Source organism: Aulostomus chinensis, chromosome 7 (genome assembly GCF_037954235.1).
Source record: "Aulostomus chinensis isolate RoL2024-O1b breed Wild chromosome 7, RoL_Achi_v1.0, whole genome shotgun sequence".
Lineage (NCBI taxonomy): Eukaryota > Metazoa > Chordata > Actinopteri > Syngnathiformes > Aulostomidae > Aulostomus > Aulostomus chinensis.
This window is the reverse complement of record NC_141326.1, coordinates 13166056-13191590: the sequence shown is the minus strand read 5'-3', so window position 1 is coordinate 13191590 and position 25535 is coordinate 13166056. Positions and strand designations below refer to the sequence as shown.

Sequence of the window (25535 nt, the reverse complement as noted above, 5' to 3'; positions counted from 1 at the left end):
AGTTCTCTCATGACACTTTACAGGTAGAACAGGTACTGTAACCCAGCTGTATTTCATTCTATGTTGTCCAAGTATTTTATTTTGATGTATTTTTTTTTTGTATTCAAAGTATTTTATTGTTTCACTTCATTTAATGTTGTTTGGGTATTTCATTGTGACACATTTTTATTGTGGTACTGTATTTTATTTATTCTAAATGTTTTGTTATATTCTGTTTATTCTGAGTACTTTATTTTGTCTTAGAATTTCATGTTGTTGGACTGTAGATTATTTCTTTTGAGTATTTTTGCGATTGTTTGTTTCAATGCCCTTTAAACGGCCTGATGGTGGGGTTTTTTGCGACACCATGGTGATTTGCGGCATGTTCAAATATCGCGGGCTAAGTATGCAGCGCCATGCGGAGGCCGCCACAAGTGTCTGCGCAGCACTTGGCCATGAACAGTTTGTTTTCTTCTTTCATAAGCCTGTGAGGACCACGCTGCTTGGAGGAGGAGATTCCTCGGCTGCCCTGGTGCCCCCCTTCGTCGGTCCAGAGGACAAGAGAGCGCGAGCGCGTCTAAATGTCTGTCACGCACACGCACACGCACACGCACGTGGACAGTTTTTCCTGAACCATTCCTTTTGTGTATTGTTTTGCTGGCCAGCAGGGATTTTTTTGTTGTTGTTTTTGTTCCAAAAGATTCTGGAACAGCCCCATATTTTTTTTGAGGGAGGAGGGGGGGGGTTTCTTTTGTTTGTTTGATTCTTGAAAGACTGAAAATACGAGGATATTACAGTGAGAGGACATGGAACTTTGCCATTATTTTTTTTTTTTTTTGGTTGATCCTTCTCAGACACTGAAGGGTTTTTGTTTTGAGAAAGTGCGCTCCGGTTCAGTGTGAATAAACTGGACTTGATGGTACATTGCTGTCAGGAGTCTTGACTTATCTACTTGTTGGTTACAGCACCACACTCCTTCAATGAATCTACACCCAACAATCCTCCATCAGCAAACACATCCTGCTACTGCGGCGACGAAAGCCTTCCTTTTAACGGGCAGGAACGTGGAGCAGATCCAGGATCAATGGAGATGGCCTTCTGCTTTGACCAGTTGGGGGGAAAGAGAGCAGGAGAGCAGGGCAGAGACAAAGACAGATAATGGAGGAAGACAGATATACAAGAGGAAAGAGAGGGACAGAAGTAAAGAGGAACAAGATCCGGCATCTCTGAATTTTGGCCTCTCTGTGTTCCGGTACTTATTTGGGCAGATCCGGTACCTCGGTACTTATTTGGGCAGATCCGGTACCTCTTGTATTAAAAGAAAATATGAAAACGTTTTAAAAATGTTTAAAATGCAACAATAATGTGCATAGATACATTTACAGACCAAATCCTTAGAATTTCAAGTTGTTTATTAAGATTCAACGTCATTTGAAAGAGTCGGAGATCTGTTGATGCGCTGACGCCAACAAACCACGCCCCCGACACAAACAAATCACCTTTCGAAATTCGCCGCCTCTGAGGAGCAAGCAGAGAGGAAATAAACAGCTCCTATTGCAACGCCAACATGTCGAAAAGACAGTTGAATTTGCTGTTTTTTCAAAAAGAAGGAAGAGTCGCATGACGCTTAAAAGGAGTCAGAAAAGCCTCCACAAGCGGCGACGAGGGCAGCTGCAGCGGTCATGTTGACGATCAAAATCGGCTGCAGCAGGAGGCTAGCGCCGCCACAGCTAGCCAGGCTCACCTCCAGCTAGCCTGGTTCACCTCCAGCTAGCCAAGCCGGGGCTGGAGGCTAGCGCCGCCACAGCTAGCCAGGTTCACCTCCAGCTAGCCTGGTTCACCTCCAGCTAGCCAGGCTCACCTCCAGCTAGCCTGGTTCACCTCCAGCTAGCCAGGTTCACCTCCAGCTAGGCAGGTTCACCTCCAGCTAGCCTGGTTCACCTCCAGCTAGCCAGGCTCACCTCCAGCTAGCCTGGTTCACCTCCAGCTAGCCAGGTTCACCTCCAGCTAGCCAAGCCGGGTCTAACGTGATGTGGAGTGTCTTGGACAACTAAATGGTGAGCACCGTCTAATAATAGGCCGCCGTGCCAATCTTTAAATACCGTAATAATAATAATGGAAGATTTGTGTGATTTATTGTGAGCTCTTTATTGTTTGTTTTACAAGTTGGACCTGTTGAGAATCGAATTGCTGACTGTAGACTCTTACGTCCCACCTGTGGTGATGTGGGCATTCACCTGTGCTGCGCAGAGGAGGCTAAATAACTGTGAATTGTCGTCATAACATTGATACCATGGATATTATTTGAAACGGAGTCTTGTAAGTCCCCCATCATGGCAAGTGGGCATTTGTTTGTTGTTTTCTGTGTACGTTCCGGGACCTGTGCCCCTCCCTCACCCCTGAGCCGTCATATGTACTCAGCGTTCTGGCACCTTATGATTTACAAAGTAAGCAATGGTTTTACAGGTTGTTTTTCTGTGCGTTCCGGGACCTGAGTGCATCTCGTCACCCTGGGGTGTCATGTGTACTTTGCGTTCCGGTACCTTGTGATTTACAAATTAAGCACTGGGTGTCTGCATCCCAGACTGAAACTGGGAGACGGTTCCACAGGAGGGGAGCCTGATAGCTGAAGGCTCTGGCTCCCATTCTACTTTTAGAAACTCTAGGAACCTCCAGTAACCCTGCATCCTGGGAGCGAAGGGTTCTAGCTGGATAATAGGGGACTATGAGCTCTGTCAGGTATGAAGGAGCCTGACTGTTGAGGACTTTGTATGTTAGAAGGAGAATTTTGAATTCTATTCTGAATCTCTCAGGGAGCAAAGCAGAGAAACCAGTACAGGAGAGACATGGTCTCTTCTTCCAGTTCTGGTCAACACGCGGGCAGCAGTGCTCTGGACCAGCTGGAGAGTCTTTAGGGACCTTCTGGTGCAGCCTGACAGGATGGAGTAGCAGTAATCCTGTCTGGAAGGGACAAAAGCATTTCTGCATCTTTTTGAGACAGGATGTGCCTGATCTTAGTGATGTTATGTAAATGAAAGACCTGGAGATTTGCTCAATGTGGGCGTTAAAGGACAGCCTGAGCAAAGAGAACTCCTAGGTTCCTTACGGTAGTGCTGGGGGCCAGGGTGATGCCACCCAGGGTGCCTATCTCATCAGATAGGGTGTTCCTAAGAGTGTTCTCAGCATAATGACTTTATCAGAGTTTAACAAAAGGATTTTGATTTGATTGTTTCACTTTGTTCTTTTACATTTCTTTACCATCAGTCAGAGTTTTTTTACGCTTTCAAAGATTTCTTAGTACAAGGACAAATGCCGTCGGTGGCACAGATACATCCAACATTGTGTATTATGTGTACTTTTACTTGGGTCTTACAGTTCAATTTGCCGACAGTACTTTGAAATATAAAGAATTAGCTGTTTCGGTTTCAGCATCCTGTTATTAGACCTAATAAATTGATATAATAGAAGAGTTGGATGGTGCAGTGGTTCGCATTGTCGCCTCACAGCAAGAAAGTTTCGGATTCGAATCCCGGCTCGGGCACGGGATCTTTCTGTGTGGAATTTGCATGTCCTCTCCGGCTACTCCGGCTTCTTCCCACCGTCCAAAGACATGCAATTGGGGACGAGGCTGATTGATACTCTAAATTGACCGTAGGTGTGAATGGTTGTTTGTCTCTATACGTTGGCCCTGTGATGACCCTGTCCAGGGTGAACCCCACCTCTCGCTCGGTGACGCTGGAAGTGTTGGAACGTGAGCAGAGAAGTTCCGCCCCTGATGAAGATGCGTCAGACTGAACTCCTGGATACGAAACAAAACCAAAAGAAGCGGTAGCAATTTCACATTCAACTAAATCGAGCAATTTAATTTAACATCTCCTTAAGAAAATATTCTTTTTAAAATACAATCTAATTCAGTGATTAAATGAGGAGAAAAAAAAGTTAATGAGCATCATTAAGACGGCCCTGCTGGTTTCGTTTTCCTCTCAGCGCTGTAGTTTTGTTTTTTTTAGGTTTCGTTTCTGGCTTAATAAATCAGCTGCTCCATGCAGCCCGCGGCTCAGAGGAGATGGAGTCCTGGGGAGACGTCGGCCGACGGAGGGACGCCACCGCCGGGAACGTCACTAAAGTGTCCGCGGGTCGGAATGTGCTGGTTTGCGTCAAAGGTGACAGGTACGCGGTCATCTGTCGCACAAACCTGAACAGAGATGGAGGAAGAGTCCGAGGGAATCCGAGTGAGTTTTTAATTATATTCCACTAAAAGCTAATTGCGCACCAACTTTTAATGGTGGTGACGTCATAACTGCCCGCTGGCTGCCCGTGTCCTCAGAGAGTGTGCAGTGTCCGAAGAAGATCCAGGCTGTGAGTTGTGGAGATGATGTGGTCACAGTGCTGTGTGAGACAGGCTCGGTCCTGTTGGTGGACTCATCTCAGAGCCCCCTCTCCCTCAGGTGACCACACACACACATACACACACACACACACACACCATCAGGAATTGTTGGACTGCGTGTATTTGGTTACATCTGAAATCACGTTTGCTTCTGTCTCTCAGGCCACTGAAAGAATTAACGGACATTCCGGTCGTCCAGGTCGCTTGTGGCCGCCAGCACTGCCTCGCTCTCTCCAAATGTACAGTAATATTTCCAGTTTATTTTATTTTGTAATTTGCTGACCCACATCTTTTCAAACGGTGCCCTTAGAACGACCACCCAGTGGCTGGGAGGTGTGGTAGAAATCTAAATGACGCTCATTGCCTGTCATTATTGTGGCTCACAGCTGTTCAGTTGATTTGTGGAGGGTTTTTTTCTTCCGGGTTGCTGAATATTACTAAATAAATTCCTTTAAATAGTTGGACATTCACTGTTCCCCAGATATCGTTTCTATATACTTTTGTGTATCTTTTTGACTCAGTTGTTCTGTTGGTATTCACTCTGAGACGCTCACTTTTTTATATGTCCTCGTTGGTTTTGCAGTGTTAACAATGTTGTCATTGCTTGACAAGACTGGGTTTAACCTCAGCTTCTACAAATAGTCCAATATACTGTCTGCACAAAATTATTGTATTTGTATTCCATTTTGATCCCACAGACATCAGAGCATTATTGTATTGTCTTTCTTCTCCGTAGTGTTTACTGTTAGCCACCAGATGACGTCATTGACTGCTTTTTTTCTTTTGCAGCAAATACATGCTGATTCTACTACTTCCACTAGGGGCAGTGTGCGTGTGTGTGTGTGTGTGTGTGTGTGTGTGTGTGTGTGTGTGTGTGTGTGTGTGTGTGTGTGTGTGTGTGTGTGTGTGAGAAAACGATATGATAGAGTGAGAGACAATATGATAATATTGTTGTAACAAAATTGTAATGAACTTCGTTTCCCCGCAGATGGGCAGGTGTACACGTGGGGCGAGGACTCCAGAGGTCAGCTGGGTCTTGGAAAGTACAAGTTAGGAGCCAGTTCCCCCCAGCACCTCCGATATTTGTCATCCATCCCTGTGGTCCGGATCGCTGCAGGGGGGGAGCAGAGCTTCGCCCTCTCTGACTCTAGAGGCGTGTTCAGCTGGGGCAGGAACACCCGTGGACAGCTTGGACTCGGAGACACAACAGGTTCACCTGCATCGGAGCCTTTTATCTACGATTGCATTACCAGCAAAAGTATTCCAGTCATCATAAATTCTAATATAATAAACCGATGTAATGTCCTTTGACAGACAGACATACACCCACAGCTAACCATTACCTGATCATGAAGAACACTGTCCAGGTTTCCTGTGGGGAAGACCACACCGCCATCCTGACCAAAGTGAGTCAAGAAAGGAGAGACAAAGTTCCTTTGTCCTCGACAGTGAAGGGCAGGGAGAAAAGGGTTCTGCTTTAACTGAAGCGACACATAAACCTGAGCCTCAGTTTTGAAGTCAGACATAAAACACACTTTCAGTTTTGCTTGGTGATCATGGCATTGTTGTTTAATATAATTTCACTCTCTAATTTTCACTCTGGTCTCCCCCGAACCCAATTGTCACTGATTCTGTGGTCTGTTTGGTCCGTGCAACATTTCCTGTGTGGACTATAAAATGTTGTCGCCTGGTTTCTTTCTCAGGATGGTGCTGTGTTTACGTTCGGCTCCGGTGAATACGGGCAGCTTGGCCACAACTCATTTGGCGATGAGCTTCGTCCTCGGCGCGTAGCAGAACTGTGGAGGGCAAAGGTCACTAAGATTGCCTGCGGAAGGTAGAGCAATTCATCATCCTAATTCTTCATCTCTTGCTGCCAGCAAGCTTTTCCCTCACATGTATACAGTACTTCTCCTTGTGTCAGTCTCCTCCCAGTCAATATTTACGGTATTCTTTAAGTGGCAGTACCTTCTAATATGTAGACCGACCAGCGATGTCTCTGTCCGGTGAGAGCCCTGGAGGCTGCTCCGATGAAAACTGTAAAAAAAAACCACCTCTTTATGGGTCTTTGATGATGTTACATGACATTTAAATCCTGCTTGTTATTTATTCTCTATGCAGAGATCACACATGGGTGTTGACGGACTCCGGGAGCGTCTATTCCTTTGGGTGTGGAGAGCAAGGTCAGCTGGGGCGTGAGGAGGGGAGTCATCAGTCTGTGCCACTACCTGTTCAGCTGCAACGAGGTAGTTCTATTTTTGTGATAAATCACTGAAATTATAATTATGCAATTAACTCACCGGAGTGAATGCTCGTTATTCTAGGCGGTGCCAAAATTAGACACATCCACGCTGGAGGGAACTGCTCCTTTGCTACATCTAATGAGGTAGAAACACAAAAACAAAAGCACAGCATGACGTGGAACTTTACACATGTGAAATCTGTCTTTGCAAATGAAACGTGAACTCAACAACAGCAGGAATTTGAATCTACGGATGACGTAATGCTGCCCTGTCTTGAAGACATGATTGAGAAATGGACATCTAGGTGTGACTCAGCATCTTGGAGAAACACCAAAAAGTAAGTAAAATGCTGCAGGATTTTTTTTCTGCTGCTGTGACGGGTCTGAGTAAGTTAAACCCTGATTTTATCAGTGTCATTGATGAACCACATTGAACAATTACAGGGAAATCAAAAGGGCTTTCTCCTTCGCGTCCTGTATGAATCGGAGCTTCCTCGATCGAAGGTAAAAACCGTCTGTAAGATCACTTCTTTCTTTCTGTTGTTCTTTGTTTAGAATGTCCTTCTTTTTCGTCTTCTTAGTGGTGATAAACACTGCCGGACCTCACCAAAGTATTCTGGCTTGAACTTGGCTCTTGCACGGCGTAATTTCAAGACACTGATGACGAGGGTTGACGTTTTGGCCGAGGTATGACGTCAGACTTTGATCAGTCATTAACAAGGAAGAGGTGGAGGTTCATAACAACGACAACATCTCAACAGGTTGAGACGGCTGTCATACAGCTGCTTCCCTCCCTGGATAAAGCACCGGTGGGACTGGAGGGGTTGAGGATCTACCTGCTTCTCAATGAGCTGCTCTACACGATCCATAAACACAAAAAACAACACCCCACTAAACTCGCTGAAGCCATCGCTCTCTCTTTGCAAAGTCTGAGCGCTGACAACCTCCAGGTCCTTGGTACAGTCACTTTTATTCATTTTATTTTCATTGCCTGTCTTGTTGTTTGAAAGCTTCTTGATCACCGTTTTGTTTTGTGTGACCAACAACGGAAGCTTCACATTAAATCTTCTCCATTTTCCAGCCCTAATTACCAATTTTAAAACCAACATTTTTGGTGGTTGCTCTAACTTGGTGTATTCTTTCCTGACTTAAAGACCGAAATGTGTTCAAATTTGGTGTCGTCATCATTTGTCATTCAAAATCCATCCAAAGTGGATGTGTAGACATGCTTTCAGCACTTAATACGTAAAGTTACAATCTATAAAAACTAGCTGTCCCTTCTTGTAGTATCACTTTGTACCACAAGAGTCAATAATTAGACTTCATGTGGAGAAAACTGGACATCAGCATAACGTGCTGCCCCCTGTTGGTTTGGAGAATAAAGTGTGACCTTGTTTTGATTTCTGTGCCTTTGCTCCGGTGAAACCTGCGTTATGATTTCAGTTTTTTCCATCCGTATGTTGACGTTCTCTTAACCGATGATCTCTAGAAAGCTAATGACGTGAAAAGCTGCCTGCGACATGCACGCATCACAGAGGCGTACAACCATGCTTTTTATATTTCTAGCTACACATTAAACCTCAAAATTAGCACTCATTAATAAATCCTACTGTAGAACAAGTAACTCTGTAACTTCCATCATGAGCTGAATCTATCCGTTCAGTCACTTCTAAAATATCACAAGGTAAATCTGAAGGCTCAGAAGGTCATTCGTAATAATGAATACATTACATACTAAAACACAATACTTTGAGACTCATTATTATTATTATTCCAGTGGCAAACTCACTAAACATGTACTTGCTCTGCTGTGACTTTTTATGTTTGCGTTCCTCAGTGGACTGGTGGGCCTCTCGGTCGCCTTCCACCATGATAAAACATGTTAAAGTGTGGAAACAGACCCTGGCAGCCATCTTGTCCCAAAATCCGGTTCCTCGCAACTCCAGAGTCACGAGCCTGCTGCTAATCCTCCAGCAAATGTACAATGTAAGAATTATCCATAAAGCAGTCTTTGTTTTGTTTGATCTAAAGAATGCGTCTTTAATATGCTGCACATGTTTTACAGGCTAACAACAGGACTGCAGGATCTCAGAAGATCCCAAATGAAACTTTTTATCTGGAGATCAACAGGAATTTTCTAGTGGAGGATCTGAAATGTTGGCGTTCGGTGTCCAAAAAAAAACCTAAGGTGATTTAATATGATGATGTAAATCTCTCTCTCTCTCTCTCTCTCTCTCTCTCTCTCTCTCTCTCTCTCTCTCTCTCTCTCTCTCTCTCTCTCTCTCTCTCTCTCTCTCTCAGCTTCTGTGAAAAACGTATAGAGTTCAGGCAAAGGTCAAGTACTGATATGCTATTTCAACCCTTTCCAGTGTCTGAATGGCCATGAGCCACTCATCCTCTGTGGCTTCCCCTTCTTGATGGATCTGAAATCGAAGAAAATGGTTTTTGACATCAACATCAGCTTGACAAGGGTAACAAGTGACAAGAACATTGCAAGACATTACTGGTTTGGACGTGTACACTGTTGTGTGGTGGACAAAGAGCTGGTTAGGATCCGTTTTAGTTCCCCGTTGATGGTTGACGGGACTCTTACTGCTGTGACACTGTATTAAAAATAAACACTTCACTTCAGCCAGAACATTAGAAGCAAACATTGACATCACAATGTGCGTAGTTATTTTTATGTGCGTGTATGTGTGTAGGACAGGCGTCACGCACCAGCAGACTTGAATATTGGGTTTGTCTGATGATCCATGTCATGAATCTCACTCCACACCTGCAGAACATGTAAACTGTTAGCAATGTTTAAAGCAGTGGCATCAGCAAAATATGTCTACATTCTTGTAAGAAAAGGATGACAATCCAGCAGAATATGTCATAAAATTCATGGACCACAGCAAATCTAATGAATTGCATTACAGATGGAACAAGGGTCTTGGACGCCTTTTGGATTCATGCCAAATCCTTGTTTTGAGCTGAGGCTGAATCGACAATCATTTTTGGAGGATGCCTTCCAACAACTGCACGTTGCTAATCACAGTGACTTAAAGAAGACACTTTTGGTAAATATTTAGATTACTCTGATGGGGAAAATATAACCAAACTATCTTTCTGTGCTGCTTTTGTCTAACGGAAGGAATTTTTTATCTCTTAGGTCTATTTTGATGGGGACCCAAAAATGACTGATGTCTACAAAAGGGACTTTTTTCACCACTTGTTCCCTTACATGTTTTCCAGTGAATCTGAGATGTTTGTCTTCAGTGACTCTGGAAGACTGGCATGGTTCCCCTCGACAGTAAGAACCTCACACAGATGAATTATAACTGGACTGTGTAGGCAGTGATGATAAGCAACAATTGAACAGTGAGCGACCTCATTTACGCTGTTAAGGAAACGTTCCATCAACATGGCTATTTACTACTCGGGTGTCTTCAATGACAGACAGCAGAGGAGGACAGGAGGCGCTTCTTCCTCTTTGGGGTTCTGTGTGGATTGGCCCTGTGCAACCAGAGTATCATACACTTGCCCTTCCCCCTAGCTTTGTTTAAGAAGCTGCTGGATGTAGAGCCTTCGCTGGAGGATATGTTAGAGTACAGCCCAAGCGTTGCCAAGTATGTGGAAATCCATCTTTTTGACAGAAAAGAGATACATTTGATCGCAGCGTATTGTTCAGTGTTTCATAACAAACGTGAGCTTTGTGGTTTGCACTGTTAAAGGAGTCTCCAGTACATCTTGGACTATGAGGACGATGACTTAGAAAAGCAGGACTTTATTTTTATGGTTAGTGTTTCACCCCAATAATCTCTTTATATTTCAAAAAGTTGCAAATGTTTTGGCAACAGTATGACGCATGTCTCTTCTTGTGAATATCAGATATCATGGAATGGGACTGAAGTTGAGCTCGATCCTCAAAATCCCGCAAAACCAGTGACAAATCTAAACAAGTAAGACTGTAAAAACATTTCACGGCATACTCGCAAGCTACGCTGTATATGTGAACTGGATGTGGGGCGTCTGTTTCTTCATGTAAACTTTAATCTGCCTAAACAGGAAGGAGTTTGTGGAAGCCTACGTCAACCATGTCTTCAACGCATCAGTGGAAGGTGTGTTTCAGGAGTTCCGACGAGGCTTTTTCACCTTGTGTGACAAGGATTTGGTCGGGTTGTTTCAGCCAGAGGAGCTGCAGCGGGTGCTGGTGGGCGGCAAAGTCTTTGACTGGGCGACGCTGAAGCAGGTAGCAGGTTTACACTGCAATAGACATCTTGATTTAACGCGTCTAACTGCACTTGATTTGTTTTGTGGAATCATCTGTTTTAAATTTCCCTAGAACACAGTCTATAAGTTGGAATACCACGTCAGCCACCCCACCATACTGATGTTCTGGGAGGTTTTTGGTGAACTGACTGAAGACCAGAGGAAAGATTTCCTTTGTAAGTAGTGATATACATTTATAAAGGGTTCTGCAAAAAAAGTATTCTTTTATTTATATGTATGCATATAAATTCAATATCAGCACAAGAGACACACACACACACACATAATGCCATGATGACAGAATATAATCATTTCGGCTGTCATACAAGAACTTTAACATGCTTCTACTTTAAGTCCAGGTATCTTTTTGCCATGAGTGAAATTGAAGTTGTATTCAGTTGCATTAACAGTCCAAAAAAAACATTGGTTTGCACTCAAATACTTTACTCAACTTCATTTATCTGACCACATCAATTACTTTAGAGACAAAGACTTAACATAGAGAACACGACAAAAACTGATATAGACTGATGTACTTTCAAATGTGAAACAACGTCTAAAGCCCACTGGAACACATACACTTATCATGACCTCTGGAGCTCGAGATGGTTTGAGAATTGAACTCTCCCAACCACTGGAATACACTAACCTTCTTGCGGTGAGGCAACAGTTCTAACCACTGCACCACTATTATTAGGATTATTATTGTAAATGACCTTCCATGTGTGTAAGGTGTTGTGATAGCAGATGATGCTACTGCACAAATTACCTTACGCCCCCTGGTGTTCCTCAGGGTTCCTGACCGGTTTTCGGAGAGTTCCCATTCTTGGAATGTCCAAGATTCAGATGAAAGTTCGAGTGGCACTTCAATCACATCTCCCCTACGATCAGCATTTCCCCAAGTCACTGACATGTCACAGTATTCTGGAGTTGCCTCTGTACTCCAGCAAGGAGATCATGCGAGACCGGCTGACAGAGGCCATTATCCCAGAGAGAGGATTCTCAACGTGAGCTGCTGGTCAGGAGCGAGTCTCATATCTCACAAAATTAAACTTAATGTCTTACAATGGCCGGATGTTGCATTAAAAAGCTGCTAATCTTAAACAGCACTAGTGTTCATCAGCATAATTGACGGAGCAAGTCAATATTGTCTTCGAGTATTAGAAATATGTTATGTATGCATATCAGGGGTTTTTTCTCTCAGAGATGATGACGTCTATTGAGTTTGCTTAACATTTAACTCAGAAAGTTAAAATTAAATGGATATTTACGCCAGATTATTGTAGGAACTCGACTATTTTCTCTTATATAATTATCTTTCAAAATTAAAAATGTTTACATCTGTCATATTTGTGTTGATTTAAGTTTTCAGTTTGTGTTATAGTCTTATATGAGTCTACTGTGGAGAGAAAACAGGATGGGACCAAATGTATCGTAACAGGCAGTTAAACTTCTTTCATTTGGTCTTTGTTAATCTCTGCTTTATTGTTGTACTTCATTCCTCTCAGGTTGTTTTATCATAACTGAATTGTACATTTGATTTGTAGCTACTTCTCACCACGCACTGATGGCTCTGAATCATGTTGATAATAAAAAATGGACGAACCTCAGTGGTGTTTAGTACTGAAGCTTTGCAAACCTTCCTTTTGTATTTTTTTTTAACAAAGTCTAAGCACATATTTTAGTTTCCTTAAAGATTTATAGTGAGCAATTGAATTATTTTGAGCAACAATAAAATTTGGTATCTTACAAAAGCCTTATATGGATCTAATACTTTGCCAGAGTATTAATGCATAAATATTCTAGGTCTTTATCTAATATAAAAACACATGTATGTTTAATAGCACTGTACTGCAGTACTGCAAGTTCATACTGAGATCTCGTCCATTCGCGGAAGTACATGCTCATGACTCAACTTAAAAAATATATAAAGAAATCAAAATTAATGTTTTAGAAATTAGATTTTTTCTTTTGGGGTTGTACTTCATAACCCCCAGGAACAATAGAAATGTAAGTCTGTTCATTTCTAACAGCAGAAACACAAGACGTGGGGTGAGATTTACCTTCAAAATGCTTGGTGACAGCCTCCGCACCCACTTTCCTCGGACTGGTTCCTTCTCCCTGATTTCATTCAGACTACCACTGCATTTACAATTTGCAAACATTTGTTTTTTTCTAATAGTTTAACAGGCTGGTATTGTTTTAATTGTGTAACAACTTCAACTTGTAACATTCAACAATTGACAAGTGTCCTTTTCTTGTTTATTTTACGGTTTGCTGGTGAACTTTTCTTGTCAGAGGCCCCCTCTCCCAGGCCACCTTACTAAAGTCGACAGAATATTTCTTGTTCACTATTTTCGTAGTAAATAGTAACGATTGGGTGTAATATCCCTGACAATGCGTTTATGTGTGGAGATTGTTTTCTAACTAAATTTCACGCCACCTTTTTTTTTTTCCACTGACGCACGTCGCTTTTTTGAGTACTGCTGCGTTTAGTGTCGTGCGTGCGGAGCCAGAAAAGATTCAGTTCTTGCTGCGAGGCGGCAGTGCTCACCACTGCACCGCCGTGCCGCCAGATTCAGTTGTGGATAATATAATAATTCCATAATTCCATGCATGTCTGTTCCCTCATACAGAAATGACCACGAAGCTATGCGCCCCCCGGCATTGTAGTTGAAGTGTGAAGGAAAACATGCCCCCCCCCCCCACCACCACCACCACCACCACCGACTACCGCAGACGCCTGATGAATCTAGGTTATTGTGTAATGCAGTAGTTCTTTGTGCGCTGAGAAAAATGCATTAACAAGTTATATAATTCCTTGGACTTCATCCGTTCAGTCGCCTCTCTCTCTGGTTGGAATGTATTGACGTCAGAAGAAGGAAGCGCGCACGCGATGTTCCCATCTCTCTCTCTCTCTCTCTCTCTCTCTCTCTCTCTCTCTCTCTCTCTGCGGAGCGAGCGCGTCACCGCACAGCTCGAGACTCTCTGGGTTGAATGCTGAGAAAAGTGTGTGTGCGCACCATTGACACGCGGAGCAGGATGGGAGGCACGGAGGAGAAAGCGACGCCGTTATTCTCTACGTCGGACTTCAGCGGTGACAGCGAGTGCGAAGCGACGGAAAGAACCGTCGGTTGAACGGACGGCTCGCGGCAACGGTGTATTTACCGCAACAATGGTAAGTTAGCAGCTCGCGCGTTGGTGTGTTCCACCGCTGCCTGGCTTGTCTGTGAGCGGCAGGAGTAGCGGCGGAGGTGCAGCCAGCCTGATGGCGCAACTCCGGACCGCAGTTGAGGCCAAGTGGCGAACAGCTGGCCTGGACAGCCCGAAGACGAGACTGCGCAGCGTTTTTGTTCTGGACGAAACTGAACAGCCAGTATACACCAGAGTGAGGCCTGCTAGTGTCCCGGGCTTTCAGCATGTTTGGAGCTGCTAATGGTGGAATAATGTAGTGATGAATTAGTGATGATGTTGTGGCAGATAGCATGATAAAGAAAAGAAGTTGATGGTGGTGATGCTGGGAGATCTGAACTTGTTACCCTCGGGAAGATCTAATGCTACCTTCTGACCCTCTTAGGAAAACTAATGACATGCAAACACTCACACACACACACACACACACACACACACTCTAACATACATTAAGGTTTCCTGTTACAGTATTGATTTGGCGTGCCATTTGTGCTGGATGAGTGTTATTTGAGATAGAGCCAAACACAACTACCACCACGGCACAGACAATAAAATCAGACTCTCTCTCACGGTCCTACTGAGTTCAGACTACTTAACTTTTCCGTGCTTGTTAAGAGATGTAAAGTATGGGATGAGGACAGAGATCGTACTGTTTCCCATTCAGCCAAACTGATCTGTTATTTGTTGTCTTCTCTTCGTGCTGCCAGGCACCTCCCCAGCACTCAGGAGGATTCTGACCCCGCTCCTTCCTCTGTCCCCAACAACGTGACACAACTATTTTTAATCTGTTTCCTGAGGCCCGGCCTTGTCATCAACCTCCCTGATCCAATTTTTTTCTTTCAAACATGGACTCTTCTGGTGTGCAGGATGGACCTGAAAGCCTCAGGTGCATCCCCGGCCGCTCTGATCTCAGTGGACTGTACCATCTGGGACGGACGTTGGGCAAGGGCCATTTTGCAGTGGTCAAACTTGCTCGTCACGTAAACACTGGACAGTTGGTTGCAGTCAAGATGATTGACAAGACGAAACTCGATGTGATGGCGACAAGTCACCTGTTACAGGAGGTCAGGTAAATAACGGTCGTGACTCTGGAGCTTGAGAAGTTAGCAACGATTTAAACACAGCAGCAGACTTCCACATTCGCCTTTGTTGCATGAGAAAAAAAAAATTAACAACTTTCTGGTAATTGTTTTCAGGTGCATGAGGCTGGTGCAGCATCCCAACGTCGTGCGCCTCTACGACGTCATCGACACACCTTCCACTCTTTATCTGGTCATGGAGCTGGCGGAAGGCGGCGACCTATACGACTATATCCTGCGCCATGAGAAAGGCGTGGCTGAGAGCACCGCCAAGCGTCATTTTGCCCAGATTGTGCGCGCGGTGGCGTACTGCCACCGGCTCCATGTGGTGCACCGTGACCTGAAACCAGAGAATGTGGTGTTCTTTCCCCAGCAGGGGGCGGTGAAGCTCACAGACTTTGGCTTTAGTAACCTGTTCCAACCTGGGATGATGTTGGCCACCAGCTGTGGGTCACTGGCCTACTCGGCTCCTGAGATTCTGCTGGGAGAAGAGTACGATGCTCCGGCTGTGGGTGAGAAACTGAACTTTCTGTGTCTTTGTATTTGTTGCTGAGGTTTCATTTTGATAGCGCTGCCTCCAGTGCATTTTTTCCAATATAAACCCAATTCAATGATTATCAGACACTGCAGTTCCACTCTTTAATGGAGCTTATAGTAAATTTCAGTTGATAGTGTCTCATAGTCTTACCTCAAAGATGGCAACCGTGTTTTAAGGAAAAGCTCAAGTAAAGGGAAGTTCTGGTAAACATAGAGGAGCGTTTAGCAGCGAAAGAGATACAAAATTTCCCTCAGGACTTGGTAGAGACCCAAAACATGCAACAAGAGAAAGAAAATGAGAAAGAAATATATCAGAAACACTGTTAATAGCCTGCTTTTACTACTGTTACCAAAATGAGCCCAAAAGATGCTACACTCTGGGGCTGCTTGGACGACACCCATCTCTTCTTCCCCGCGTGGCGACTGCTTCCGTGACGTCAGATCTGACACACTTGGAAAAAGGCAACTCCTTATCTACTCACTATGGGAACGGGATCACTCAGCTTATTATAGCGGTTTTATCTGGTTTTGAAATATCTGCATGTGCGGGTTTGTGCCGTGGGAAATGGGCGTGTGTGTGTGTGTGTGTGTGTGTGTGTGTGTGTGTGTGTGTGTGTGTCTGTGTGGCCACATTTGTCCCCTTGACCCTTTGAGTAATTTCCTGTTCAGTGATTTGTGTCATAAATTGTGAGTTCCTGTTCTCATCTTTTGGTCCTGTGTGCTTGTGTGTGTGTGTGTGTGTGTGTGTGTGTGTGTGTGTGTGTGTGTGTGTGTGTGTGTGTGTGTGTGTGTGTGTGTAAAGGATTAGTCTGTGTATCTGGGTCAGTCTAAGCAAGCCAGCCAGTCATAAGCCAACTGGGCCCGTTCTACGTCCCAGCCAAATACTGCAGCTCACCACAGTGCACAGCAAGCAGTAATGCTGAATCGAGTGTGTGTCCACTGGCTATTCCTTGTGTTGCGGAGACATAAATCAGTGTACGCAGTCACATTGTGGGGAATCTCCACCCCCCTGGGGACAAAAGTTCCTCCAGTCCCCAGGACATGAATCATTACATTGTTAGAAGAAGACTTGGTGTAACATTGAAGTAAAGCCAATGTTGGTGAAGAAGAGGTCGCCATTATGCCAGAAATGAATGTAAGTCGATGTGAAGTTCTCTGAAGTCATCGGGGCAGAGAGAGAGAGCAGTGTAGCCGAGAAAAACAAAGTAGACATCATGGGTGAAGCAGGCGGTTAGATTGTGGGATTTGATTGGGGGGGGGGGGGGGGTACTAACTGCATGTCAGCTCATGGAGGTTCAGGGGTGTTAGCAGCTAAGCTGGACTAGCCTGGAATTTAGCACGGTTTGAGCACTCTGGTGCCAACAAAGGCATCTGCATCTGAAGGGAGGATAGGTTGGCTCAGGAACACGATACATGCCTGCAGGAGCTCAACATGAATATCAATGAACTTCCTCAAAATATGCTCAAGTTGCTTAGAGACAGCCGCCATCACGTTGAGATGCTCGGATGAAGAGCACAACCAAGACGATTTCCGGAAGCTGAAAGTCTTCTCAACTGTTTCACACAGACTCACACTTATTCGTTCTGTCACAATCTGTCCATTTGTTTTTGAAACGTACAGCTAACGAACCAACAGAGTTTGAAAAGGAACAAGTACCAAGTAAGGAGATAATTTTGAGGAAAGCTACAGTATCAGCGGCAGTTGCACTCACATGTACCTGTATATAGAAGTGTTGATTAAACTAGTCTTAGGAAATACCAGCGAAATATTTTACACAAAGGGTGTTTTCTTTTTTTGTGGCTATGACCGGAGCCATGAAGAAACACCCACATGCTTCAGCATATCTTAGGAGTTGCATTTGTTCCCTTTTTGTCACGGTAGTTCCTGTTCCCACGAAGGGCGTCCTTCTGAACCCGTCTATGCGTTTTATCGTGAAACCTTCCAAGATCACTCCAGCCTGACTCACCCCTTGATCGTGATTATGTCATCACTTTGATTGAAATGTACACTTCCACAAATGTGTGTGCATGTGTGTGATAATCCTGAGGTGCACAGAGGAAGAGACGTCCCTTAGTGATCTCAGCTTAGCAAGGTGACTCATAAACCCATACACGCACGCGCGCACACACACACACACACACACACACACAGAGCACTCCGTGTCTTTGATATTTCTGTCTCGTATTAAACGGCCTGCTGTTTAATTCACCGTGGTTCCTTCATGGTTGGAGTCTTGTCATGTCTATTTAAGGACATTGTGTGTGTGTGTGTGTGTGTGTGTGTGTGTGTGTGTGTGTGTGTGTGTGTGTGTGTGTGTGTGTGTGATGAAAGTCATATGATGTGGAATAGACACAAGGACGTCCACGGGGCCTGTTGCCTTTAACAAACACTGCATACAGTTACATAACATTGTTACATTACTTTGTGCACACACGTGTGTTCGTTCTGATGTGTTTTTGAGGTATTATCTGTGTAAATATTGCAGCTGAGTGCTGACACATTTTGCATTGTCTGCTGTCTTGGTGACATGGTCTTTTCAGCTAAGTGGCTCTGGATTGTCCTTGGCTGATGAAACCAAGAATCATAGTCTGGACATTTTAGTTTCTTTGGCAGGTCGAAGATGTAACTAAGCCAAGCAGATAATTTTACTTCACCTTGTAGAACAGCTAGAATTGAATGTGACATTGGGGGAGGGGGCTGCTGCTCTCTGAAGCAGTACATGGCTGCTCTGTCCTCTTTTTAAGAGCGTTTGCAAGAAGTTTGGCTGAAAACAAGTCTAGTTAGAACTCAGTGTTGCACCACTATCAGCAAAGTGCGATGAACTGAACCACGGCCAAAAGTTTAATTTAGAATAATGACTTTCTTTGCTTCGTCTTTGGATGGCTGCCACTTCATTTACACAACTTGTTTCTTTGCTCCTGGGTATGATCCAAGGAGCAGCACATGGAAATACCTCCTCAAAAACCCAGATTGTGCTCAAGGACCAGCTAGACATGTGTAACAGAGGTTTTTCACATCAGCTTTTTTGAAGAGCAGAGAATTATAGAAATGCTTAGAAAGTGAGAAACTAAATTTTGACAATCAGTCTCTCACAGTTATTATTATCTGATTGGGCAAAATATTTTATGAACAGATCCCTGATTGTCAACGAAATCAACTGATTCCCAAGATAACGATCAGGTTTGAGATTTAGTCCAGTTCATATGATATACGTGTTCGTGACTAATGACCTCAGTGCACTTTGAGAGCAGCTCTTTTTTCTTTATAGGATTAAGTTTCCACTCCTAGATATTATTTACATTACTGGTCTGTTTAACGCCTCACTTCCACATGTAGACGTCTGGTGTTTGTAGTTTTCTGTAAAGACAGAGAAAGCAATAGAAACAATTGATTAAGGCTGGTATTTCTCTTTTTAGCTGCATGTAGCTTGTTAGCTTGTTTTAGCTCGCACGGTTTCCATGTTCTGTCTGATCGGTTGCATGTAACTCATGTTCCTGGTTGAATTTCTTTAATCAGTTCCTCTCCAGAGAGTACGTACCTGCAACCTGGTACGTTCCACCAAAGTGATACAGTGTGATCTCAACTACCCCTCTAGCGACCAGGGCTTCCAGTCTGTTGACCTCGGGAGCACAATCAGGATCAGCCACACAGCCACGCTGGGACTGACAGCAGAAGCTCTTTATCTCAGGATTTGTATTATTGGAACTGACTCCAAACTCCACATTCAGCCGATCCACATCTGTTCTGTGTGTTTGAACGTATGTGTGTGTGTGCCTGTGTGTTTATGTGCGGTCAGCAGGCCACTAATGTGTGATATTCCCCAGCGAGCAGAGAAAAGTACACTCCCTGCACTCACTGGCTTCCCCCCTCCCTGTTGCATAACTGTTCCCTAGACAGAAGTGAGCGTGGCTGCGAGCGTGTGTGAGGGTGGGCATTGTGTGGAGGACTGAGGGCTGTTGTTGGGGCCATCCTGAGTGAGATCGGGGACAATGGCTGAATGGTCATCACACATGGGCCTGATTTGCTGCACGACGCATGGATACGCAAAAATTACACAGTTGTATTTCATATTTATTGCGTTGTGGAAGCACGCTGTTGCCTTTAGATTATCAATTAATGATTGTGTTATCTGGAGATAATAACGCTGATTTTATCATCCCAACGGGCTCATTTATTAGCGTGAGAAAAGTAGATAAAAAAGTTCCGTTGTTGCTGTAGATACATTATTTAATTTGAGTCTCTGTTAGTTTTTTACAATTTCACGACCGTTATGGCTGTTTCTGTATTTTTAAGTGTACTCCTAATTCTACTTTAATGAAATACATGACACTAAGGTGGATCATCAACATGAACTCTGTTGAAGAGTCGTCTTCCTCTGCTCCTGGCTGCATATTGGAGCTCCTGAGCTCACGTCAGAAACTCTCTCGATCTCTTGTCAACTTTTGGTTTCCTCTGATGAAAACTCTGTCAGGCTGTCATGACAAAGGAAGCCCTGTGTTTAACATCTGTGTTTAACCTTTCGAATGTGGCTGACTCAGCTTTTGATTCACCGACTGGTTATGTATGATCATCTTTGTGGACCCGCATCATGTCTGAGTGCACTGAAGTAAAACCACAACAGTGTTGGATAAGCTGCTTTCAAAACGTAACGTATTACATGTTGCTAGTCATCGTCCTGCGGTGAGATGTTCACTTACTATGACAGATCTGACCTGACGCCACTCGTGAAACAAAATGATATGAGCAGATGCAGCATTTTATTAGCTATCTCTGTGTACTTCTAGAGTTACATCAGGGTGGAGTTTGTGTGTGTGTGTGTGTGGGGGGGGGGGGGGGTCTGTTTTGCAGTGTTTATAAGAAACATGGAGGTACAGAAAGCATGATCATTCCCAGAATAGCACAACAAGCCCTCTGTTTGTTATGGCCCTCAGCTCTCACTGTGTGTGTGTGTGTGTGTGTGTGTGTGTGTTGTGTGAACCGTCATAGTGTTCTTGGCTGGTTTAGGCTTTTCATGAGTGACAAGTGAGATGAGGAGGGGAAGGAAAAGGAGGAGACCGGGGTGGGGGGGGGGGGGTGAGGGAGAGAGTCCAGGGTCAAGAACACCAAGCCCAGCCGTCTGCAGCCTAACTCTCACACGTAAACCGGATATCCAGCTGTTACATGTCCTCTTTCCTTTTTGTCATTTCATTAAACAAACGCAGGCTCGTATGAAGTCAGCAGGATGGCGGCGCTGTAGCCATCTACCCTGACCTTTGACCTCTCCATGGAGGAAGCCAGAGAAAATAGAATTTCCATCCTGGGAAAAATGAACGCTGCTCTTATTTCATCTATGTTCAAAAATGAATCCTTTTATGTAGATTTAGGTCAAACCCAGCTTTTCAGAAAAAAATCCTCTCTGGATGTTTCATGTGGAATATTTTAAAATATCCCACATGAAGGCTCACAGCATTCTAAATCTAATCTGTGAGCGAAGGGATTGTGGGCTATTTTAAGGCTGGAAACGATCAGCTATTTAAGGCTGATTTGTGCCTGTGTGTGTGTGTGTGTGTGTGTGTGTGTTCCAGATATCTGGTCTCTCGGGGTGATCCTGTATATGTTGGTGTGTGGAGTCCCTCCATTCCAGGAGACTAACGACAGCGAGACTCTGGTCATGATTCTGGACTGCCGCTACTCCGTACCTGAACATGTTTCCAGCGACTGCAGAGAGTAAGTACCGATGAATGACTGCCCTGCTTCTCCGTGGCTCTGGGTAAGGATGGATGTTCTTGTTTTCAGTTTGTCCATGTACCCCCAATACTCTGATACCTTGAGGGAGTCAACCTGATCACGGTGCCACATAACTGTGATGTGGTATTTCTAGTTTTATTTCATTTCTTGATTATGAATGGATTCTGCTCTGAAAGGCTTTGTCTCCCTCAGAAATGTTCTGCTGTTGCATAGATGAGGTCACTCTCTCTCTCTGAAGAAGCTGCTGACTGTAAAATCCTCTCATTAGTGGGCGCTTCAGTGAATAATTTTAGCCTGCTCGTTGCTCCAGGCAAAATGTTTTTGGTTTTCTCCTCAAGAACATCTGCGTCCTTGAGCTTTCAACTGTGTTCTAATCTGGTCAGAGACACAGACAAACTCTCAGAACAAAGTCAAACCTCCTTCTCACTGAACCTTCAGTCCTCGCACCTCCAACCAAACACACACACACACGCACACACACTCTGTCCTCTGCTCTGTTTCTTACCAGATTACCCTCTGATAAACAGTCACGCCGATAATGTCATGACCTCAGTGATGTCTCTTTCAACAGATGAATAATCAAAGAGGTGGCGAGCAGCGGCTGACATCATGGCATCTCCATAATATTCACACGCCAAAGTTAAAGCCCATGAAATAGAAATCTAGGTTGTGTATTTAGCGAGTTATTCTCCACAACAAGAAGGGTCAAATTACGATGAAAAACACACACACACACATACACACACACACACACACACATACACTCTCACACACACATACACTTTCACACATACAAATTGCAGACAAATTGTTTCCATTTAATTGTCAAGTAGATTTCAAGTGATCTGTAAACGAGGGTTGTTTGTTTTTTTTTTCCCACCAACTGGTTTGGCGCCGCTAAAACAGGCCAAGTAATCCTGCCAGTTACCTTTCCACCACCTTTTTCTCATGTACCAGAAAGAACTGGACACATTTTGGGAATAACCATGAAGATGATGATGGTGGTGGTTGCATGAGTTAAAGATTCCCTTCATCAGAGAAAAAAAAAATTCATGTCTTGTTTTGGGATTTAAAACCTTTTTTTTTTTTTTTTTTTGCAAACACCTCAACTGGAGCACACATCAGTCCCGTGGTTTACATGTCCCACGACCTCTACTGCAGCTCATATTTGTTGGTATTGAGTAGTAGTCTGTTAAACTTGTGTTCCTATGTCTACTGATTACCCCAGAAGTGCCCAACATGTTTACTCCCAATTGAAGGTATATAGCAAGAGGATTCAAGATTATAATACATATGCATGTGATAGATTATTTATAGCTGTAATAAGCGGAAGGCATTTTTAAAGTTTTTTTCAGTAGTACACACAGTTTTAGAGGTAGACGTTTGATCCAAGTGTACTTGGTCGTTGTGGCACATGCGGGAGCATAAATGTACAGTGTTCCTCTGTAAAACAAGTATAGTTACTGCAGTAGCTCTGAAAGCTCAGCGAATGAACACCCTCACACAGTTATTTCCAGTGAACTTCTTGCTCTTAACAGTGTTAGGAGGCACTGAACGCATCCTGCAACATCTGATCCTCTACTCCTCATATGACTGAACCCGCTGTTACAATGTGTTCTGCCCCCTGGGTATCCAGAGCTGATTTATGCTGCACAGACAGACCTTGTTAGGTTGTGTAGTGATGATCTAGTTGGGGTCACGGAGATGCTCATATCTTCTCCCTCTCTCTTCCCTGTCAGTCTGATTGCCAGGATGCTCCAGAGGGATCCTTCTCACCGAGCATCACTAGAGGAGATTGAGGCTCACCACTGGCTGCAGGGGCTGGAGAATGTTTTACTAAGCCCGGAGGCTCCACCCCACTGGCTCGCAGGGGCACTCTCTCCTAGCTCTCCCCGTTCAGGAGTGCCTGAGTGTGGGGACCTGCTCGCCGCAAAGCCCCAGTCGCAGCAGGTTTTCCCTGGGCCATGGCAGCCCACCCTCAGCTACACCCTCCGCCCACCTCTGGCTGAGGAGCCCCCTGTCACCAAGAACCTCCCAGCACTACAGCAGATCTGTGAGGAGGAAGAGGAAGAAGAGGAGGAGGAAGAAGATGAAGAGGAGGGTAGTCTTGCAAAAGAGGGCCAAGGTTTGTCTGTCTTAGTATCAGAGCCGGAGGAAATAGCTGAGGAGGTGCTTGATGGAGCAGATGGCGAAGAGTGCAGGGAAGAGGAAGCAGCAGAGATGTTGGAGGTGGAAGTGGAGGACATGGAGCAAGATGACGGGGAGTGTGTGGTTCTAAATCAACCTGTCAGTCATGGGGACGACACAGTCACTCCAACTCCTGTAGTCCCTCCTTCGTCTCTGCCAGGTTTGAAGGTCCCGTGCTGTCAGGGGCAGGAAGGGGGTGAGAACGAGGAGACGGAACCCAACAACAACACCAACAAACCTCCTCCTCTCCATGAATCCCACTCCTCCCTCCTCGCCATCCCTCCTCCTTCTGACAGACTCAGCCTTAACAGGAGGGAAAACCAAAAGAAGGGGTGGGACAGAAATAAGGGTGAGAGGACGGAGACGAGTGTTCGAGATGACCACATAACAGATAGGTCTCAACTCCACAATCCAGTGGGGACCCGGGATGAAGCTGCCCTGAGGGTGGAACCGGGGAAACGCCACAGCATCAAGTTGCGTGAGAGACTCTTTCAGTTCCCTCTGTGTGAGAAAGCTTTGGCCTTCAACATCCCGTCACACAACAAACCCAAGATCCTCCCGCTGGCTCAGTACAACTGCTGCCATGTGCTATAAAGGACAGTAGCCTGGCTGCTGCCTGTGGTGTGCCGCTGTTCTCACTTGGGACACGGAGACTGTTTAGCTGTCAGCGTGTGACCAGAGACACAGCACAAACCTTATGAAGTGGCAAACTGATGAGCCCCCACCCACTCCCATCCCCCGCTGAGCCCCCTGCTGAGTCTAGCTGCTGCAGAGACCTTGAGGCCTCCTGCATGCAAACATCACCTTTACAGGACGGGAGGCTCCTCTTGTACACACACTCAGTTCTTGCTTCATGCTCATGCAGTAAACATTGTCTTAAGCTAGAGTTTGTGCACAGAGGAGTAGTAGAAGCTCAACCATCGCCTGCTGTGTCCAGGAGAACCATACCAGTGTGTTTGATCTGTCGCATGGTAGCAACAGGAAGTCATGAAGAAGTCATGAAGAACCAAGACGACAGCCAGACGTGGGACTGTCACTGTAATAAGCTCTACTATGTTTTGTTTGTTTAAAAGGTGCCTACTGCAATCAAACAGGTTTCATACTCAATGTGGAAAATGCCGTTTTGATCCAGACTGGAAAACTGAAAGAGCTCAACAAGTCAGACGGTTCTAGCGCTCGGTAGATCCATGATTCAGTATTTGATATCTCATAGATCAGAACCAGCCTCTGCTACAAAGTAGCACGTTTCCTCTTCCCTTTGCACAACCTGCTTTTCTTTGTGGTTCGAAAGCTCTTAATATAAGCTCTTATAATGACAGACTGTTATGATATGACATGTTATGATATGATATACTGTATTATTGCCTGTCTTCTTATTCCTGAAGGTGTATTCATTTGACGACGTGTCCTACCATACTGTAGAGTCAGGTTGCTAGGATCATTGACCCTCCAGCAGGATGCAGGTCTTCCATCATATTTGAATGTATTCTTTTTGAATATACTCAACGTTTTCATAATTTTTGATCTTTTATTTTGGATGTGCAGATCTAGATTAATGTGTGTGTGTGTGTGTGTGTGTGTGTGTGTGTGTGTGTGTGTGTGTGTATACATATGTATTTATGTATATATGTGTATGAATATATACACATGCATATATATATACATATGTGTATATATGTGTGTGTGTGTGTGTGTGTATATATATATGAGTATATATATATATATATATATATATATATATATATATATATATATATATACGTAAATATACACACATGTATCCACATATACGTACATATGTATATGTGGATACATGTGTGTATATATATGAGTATATATATATACGTAAATATACACACATGTATCCACATATACGTACATATGTATATGTACTCGTGGCAAAGATATCATCGTTCACCCATGGCTAGGGGAGATGTGTGACCATGTGCA

The 25535-nt window shown here is 44.4% G+C and overlaps 2 protein-coding genes and 1 long non-coding RNA gene across 5 annotated transcripts; 2 read left to right on the top strand and 1 right to left on the bottom strand.

Moving 5' to 3' along the window:
• The first annotated feature begins 3536 nt into the window (after window positions 1–3536).
• On the top strand, window positions 3537–12209 carry LOC147258601 (putative E3 ubiquitin-protein ligase HERC3). Of its 3 annotated transcripts, none has more exons than XM_086208536.1 (24): window positions 3537–3807; window positions 3990–4211; window positions 4307–4427; window positions 4532–4608; window positions 5358–5579; window positions 5684–5775; window positions 6073–6203; window positions 6488–6612; window positions 6691–6752; window positions 6846–6946; window positions 7053–7112; window positions 7190–7295; window positions 7370–7565; window positions 8446–8594; window positions 8674–8796; window positions 8978–9079; window positions 9530–9670; window positions 9763–9903; window positions 10050–10219; window positions 10325–10388; window positions 10482–10552; window positions 10659–10842; window positions 10936–11038; window positions 11656–12209. In XM_086208536.1, the coding sequence occupies exons 2-24, from the start codon at window positions 4046–4048 to the stop codon at window positions 11871–11873; spliced, it is 2925 nt and encodes a 974-aa protein (XP_086064662.1). In that variant the 5' UTR covers window positions 3537–3807; window positions 3990–4045; the 3' UTR covers window positions 11874–12209. The 3 variants fall into 3 exon arrangements, with proteins under 3 accessions (XP_086064662.1, XP_086064661.1, XP_086064660.1); XM_086208535.1 differs by having other exon boundaries at window positions 3539–3807; window positions 4029–4211; window positions 6843–6946; XM_086208534.1 differs by having other exon boundaries at window positions 3539–3807; window positions 6843–6946.
• On the bottom strand, window positions 9089–11754 carry LOC147258602 (uncharacterized). Its single transcript, XR_015116998.1, has 3 exons — window positions 11632–11754; window positions 9327–9384; window positions 9089–9211 (listed from the first exon to the last, which is right to left on the bottom strand). It is a non-coding gene; the product is annotated as an uncharacterized LOC147258602 (long non-coding RNA).
• A 1601-nt stretch (window positions 12210–13810) lies between the features above and the next one.
• snrkb (SNF related kinase b) lies at window positions 13811–25276 on the top strand. Its single transcript, XM_086208533.1, has 5 exons — window positions 13811–14040; window positions 14762–15123; window positions 15251–15645; window positions 21236–21377; window positions 23138–25276. Exons 2-5 carry the CDS (start codon window positions 14900–14902, stop codon window positions 24177–24179), a joined length of 1803 nt encoding a protein of 600 aa, XP_086064659.1. The 5' UTR covers window positions 13811–14040; window positions 14762–14899; the 3' UTR covers window positions 24180–25276.
• The last annotated feature ends 259 nt before the right edge of the window (window positions 25277–25535 follow it).

Coding starts and splice junctions, on each gene's coding strand:
- snrkb (XM_086208533.1), top strand. CDS start 14,900: ATGGACTCTTCTGGTGTGCAGGATGGACCTGAAAGCCTCAGGTGCATC. Junction 15,646..21,235: donor GTACGATGCTCCGGCTGTGG/GTGAGAAACTGA, acceptor TGTGTGTTCCAG/ATATCTGGTCTCTCGGGGTG. Junction 21,378..23,137: donor GTTTCCAGCGACTGCAGAGA/GTAAGTACCGAT, acceptor CTTCCCTGTCAG/TCTGATTGCCAGGATGCTCC.
- LOC147258601 (XM_086208535.1), top strand. CDS start 4,046: ATGGAGTCCTGGGGAGACGTCGGCCGACGGAGGGACGCCACCGCCGGG. Junction 8,595..8,673: donor TCCTCCAGCAAATGTACAAT/GTAAGAATTATC, acceptor CATGTTTTACAG/GCTAACAACAGGACTGCAGG. Junction 10,389..10,481: donor AGCAGGACTTTATTTTTATG/GTTAGTGTTTCA, acceptor TGTGAATATCAG/ATATCATGGAATGGGACTGA.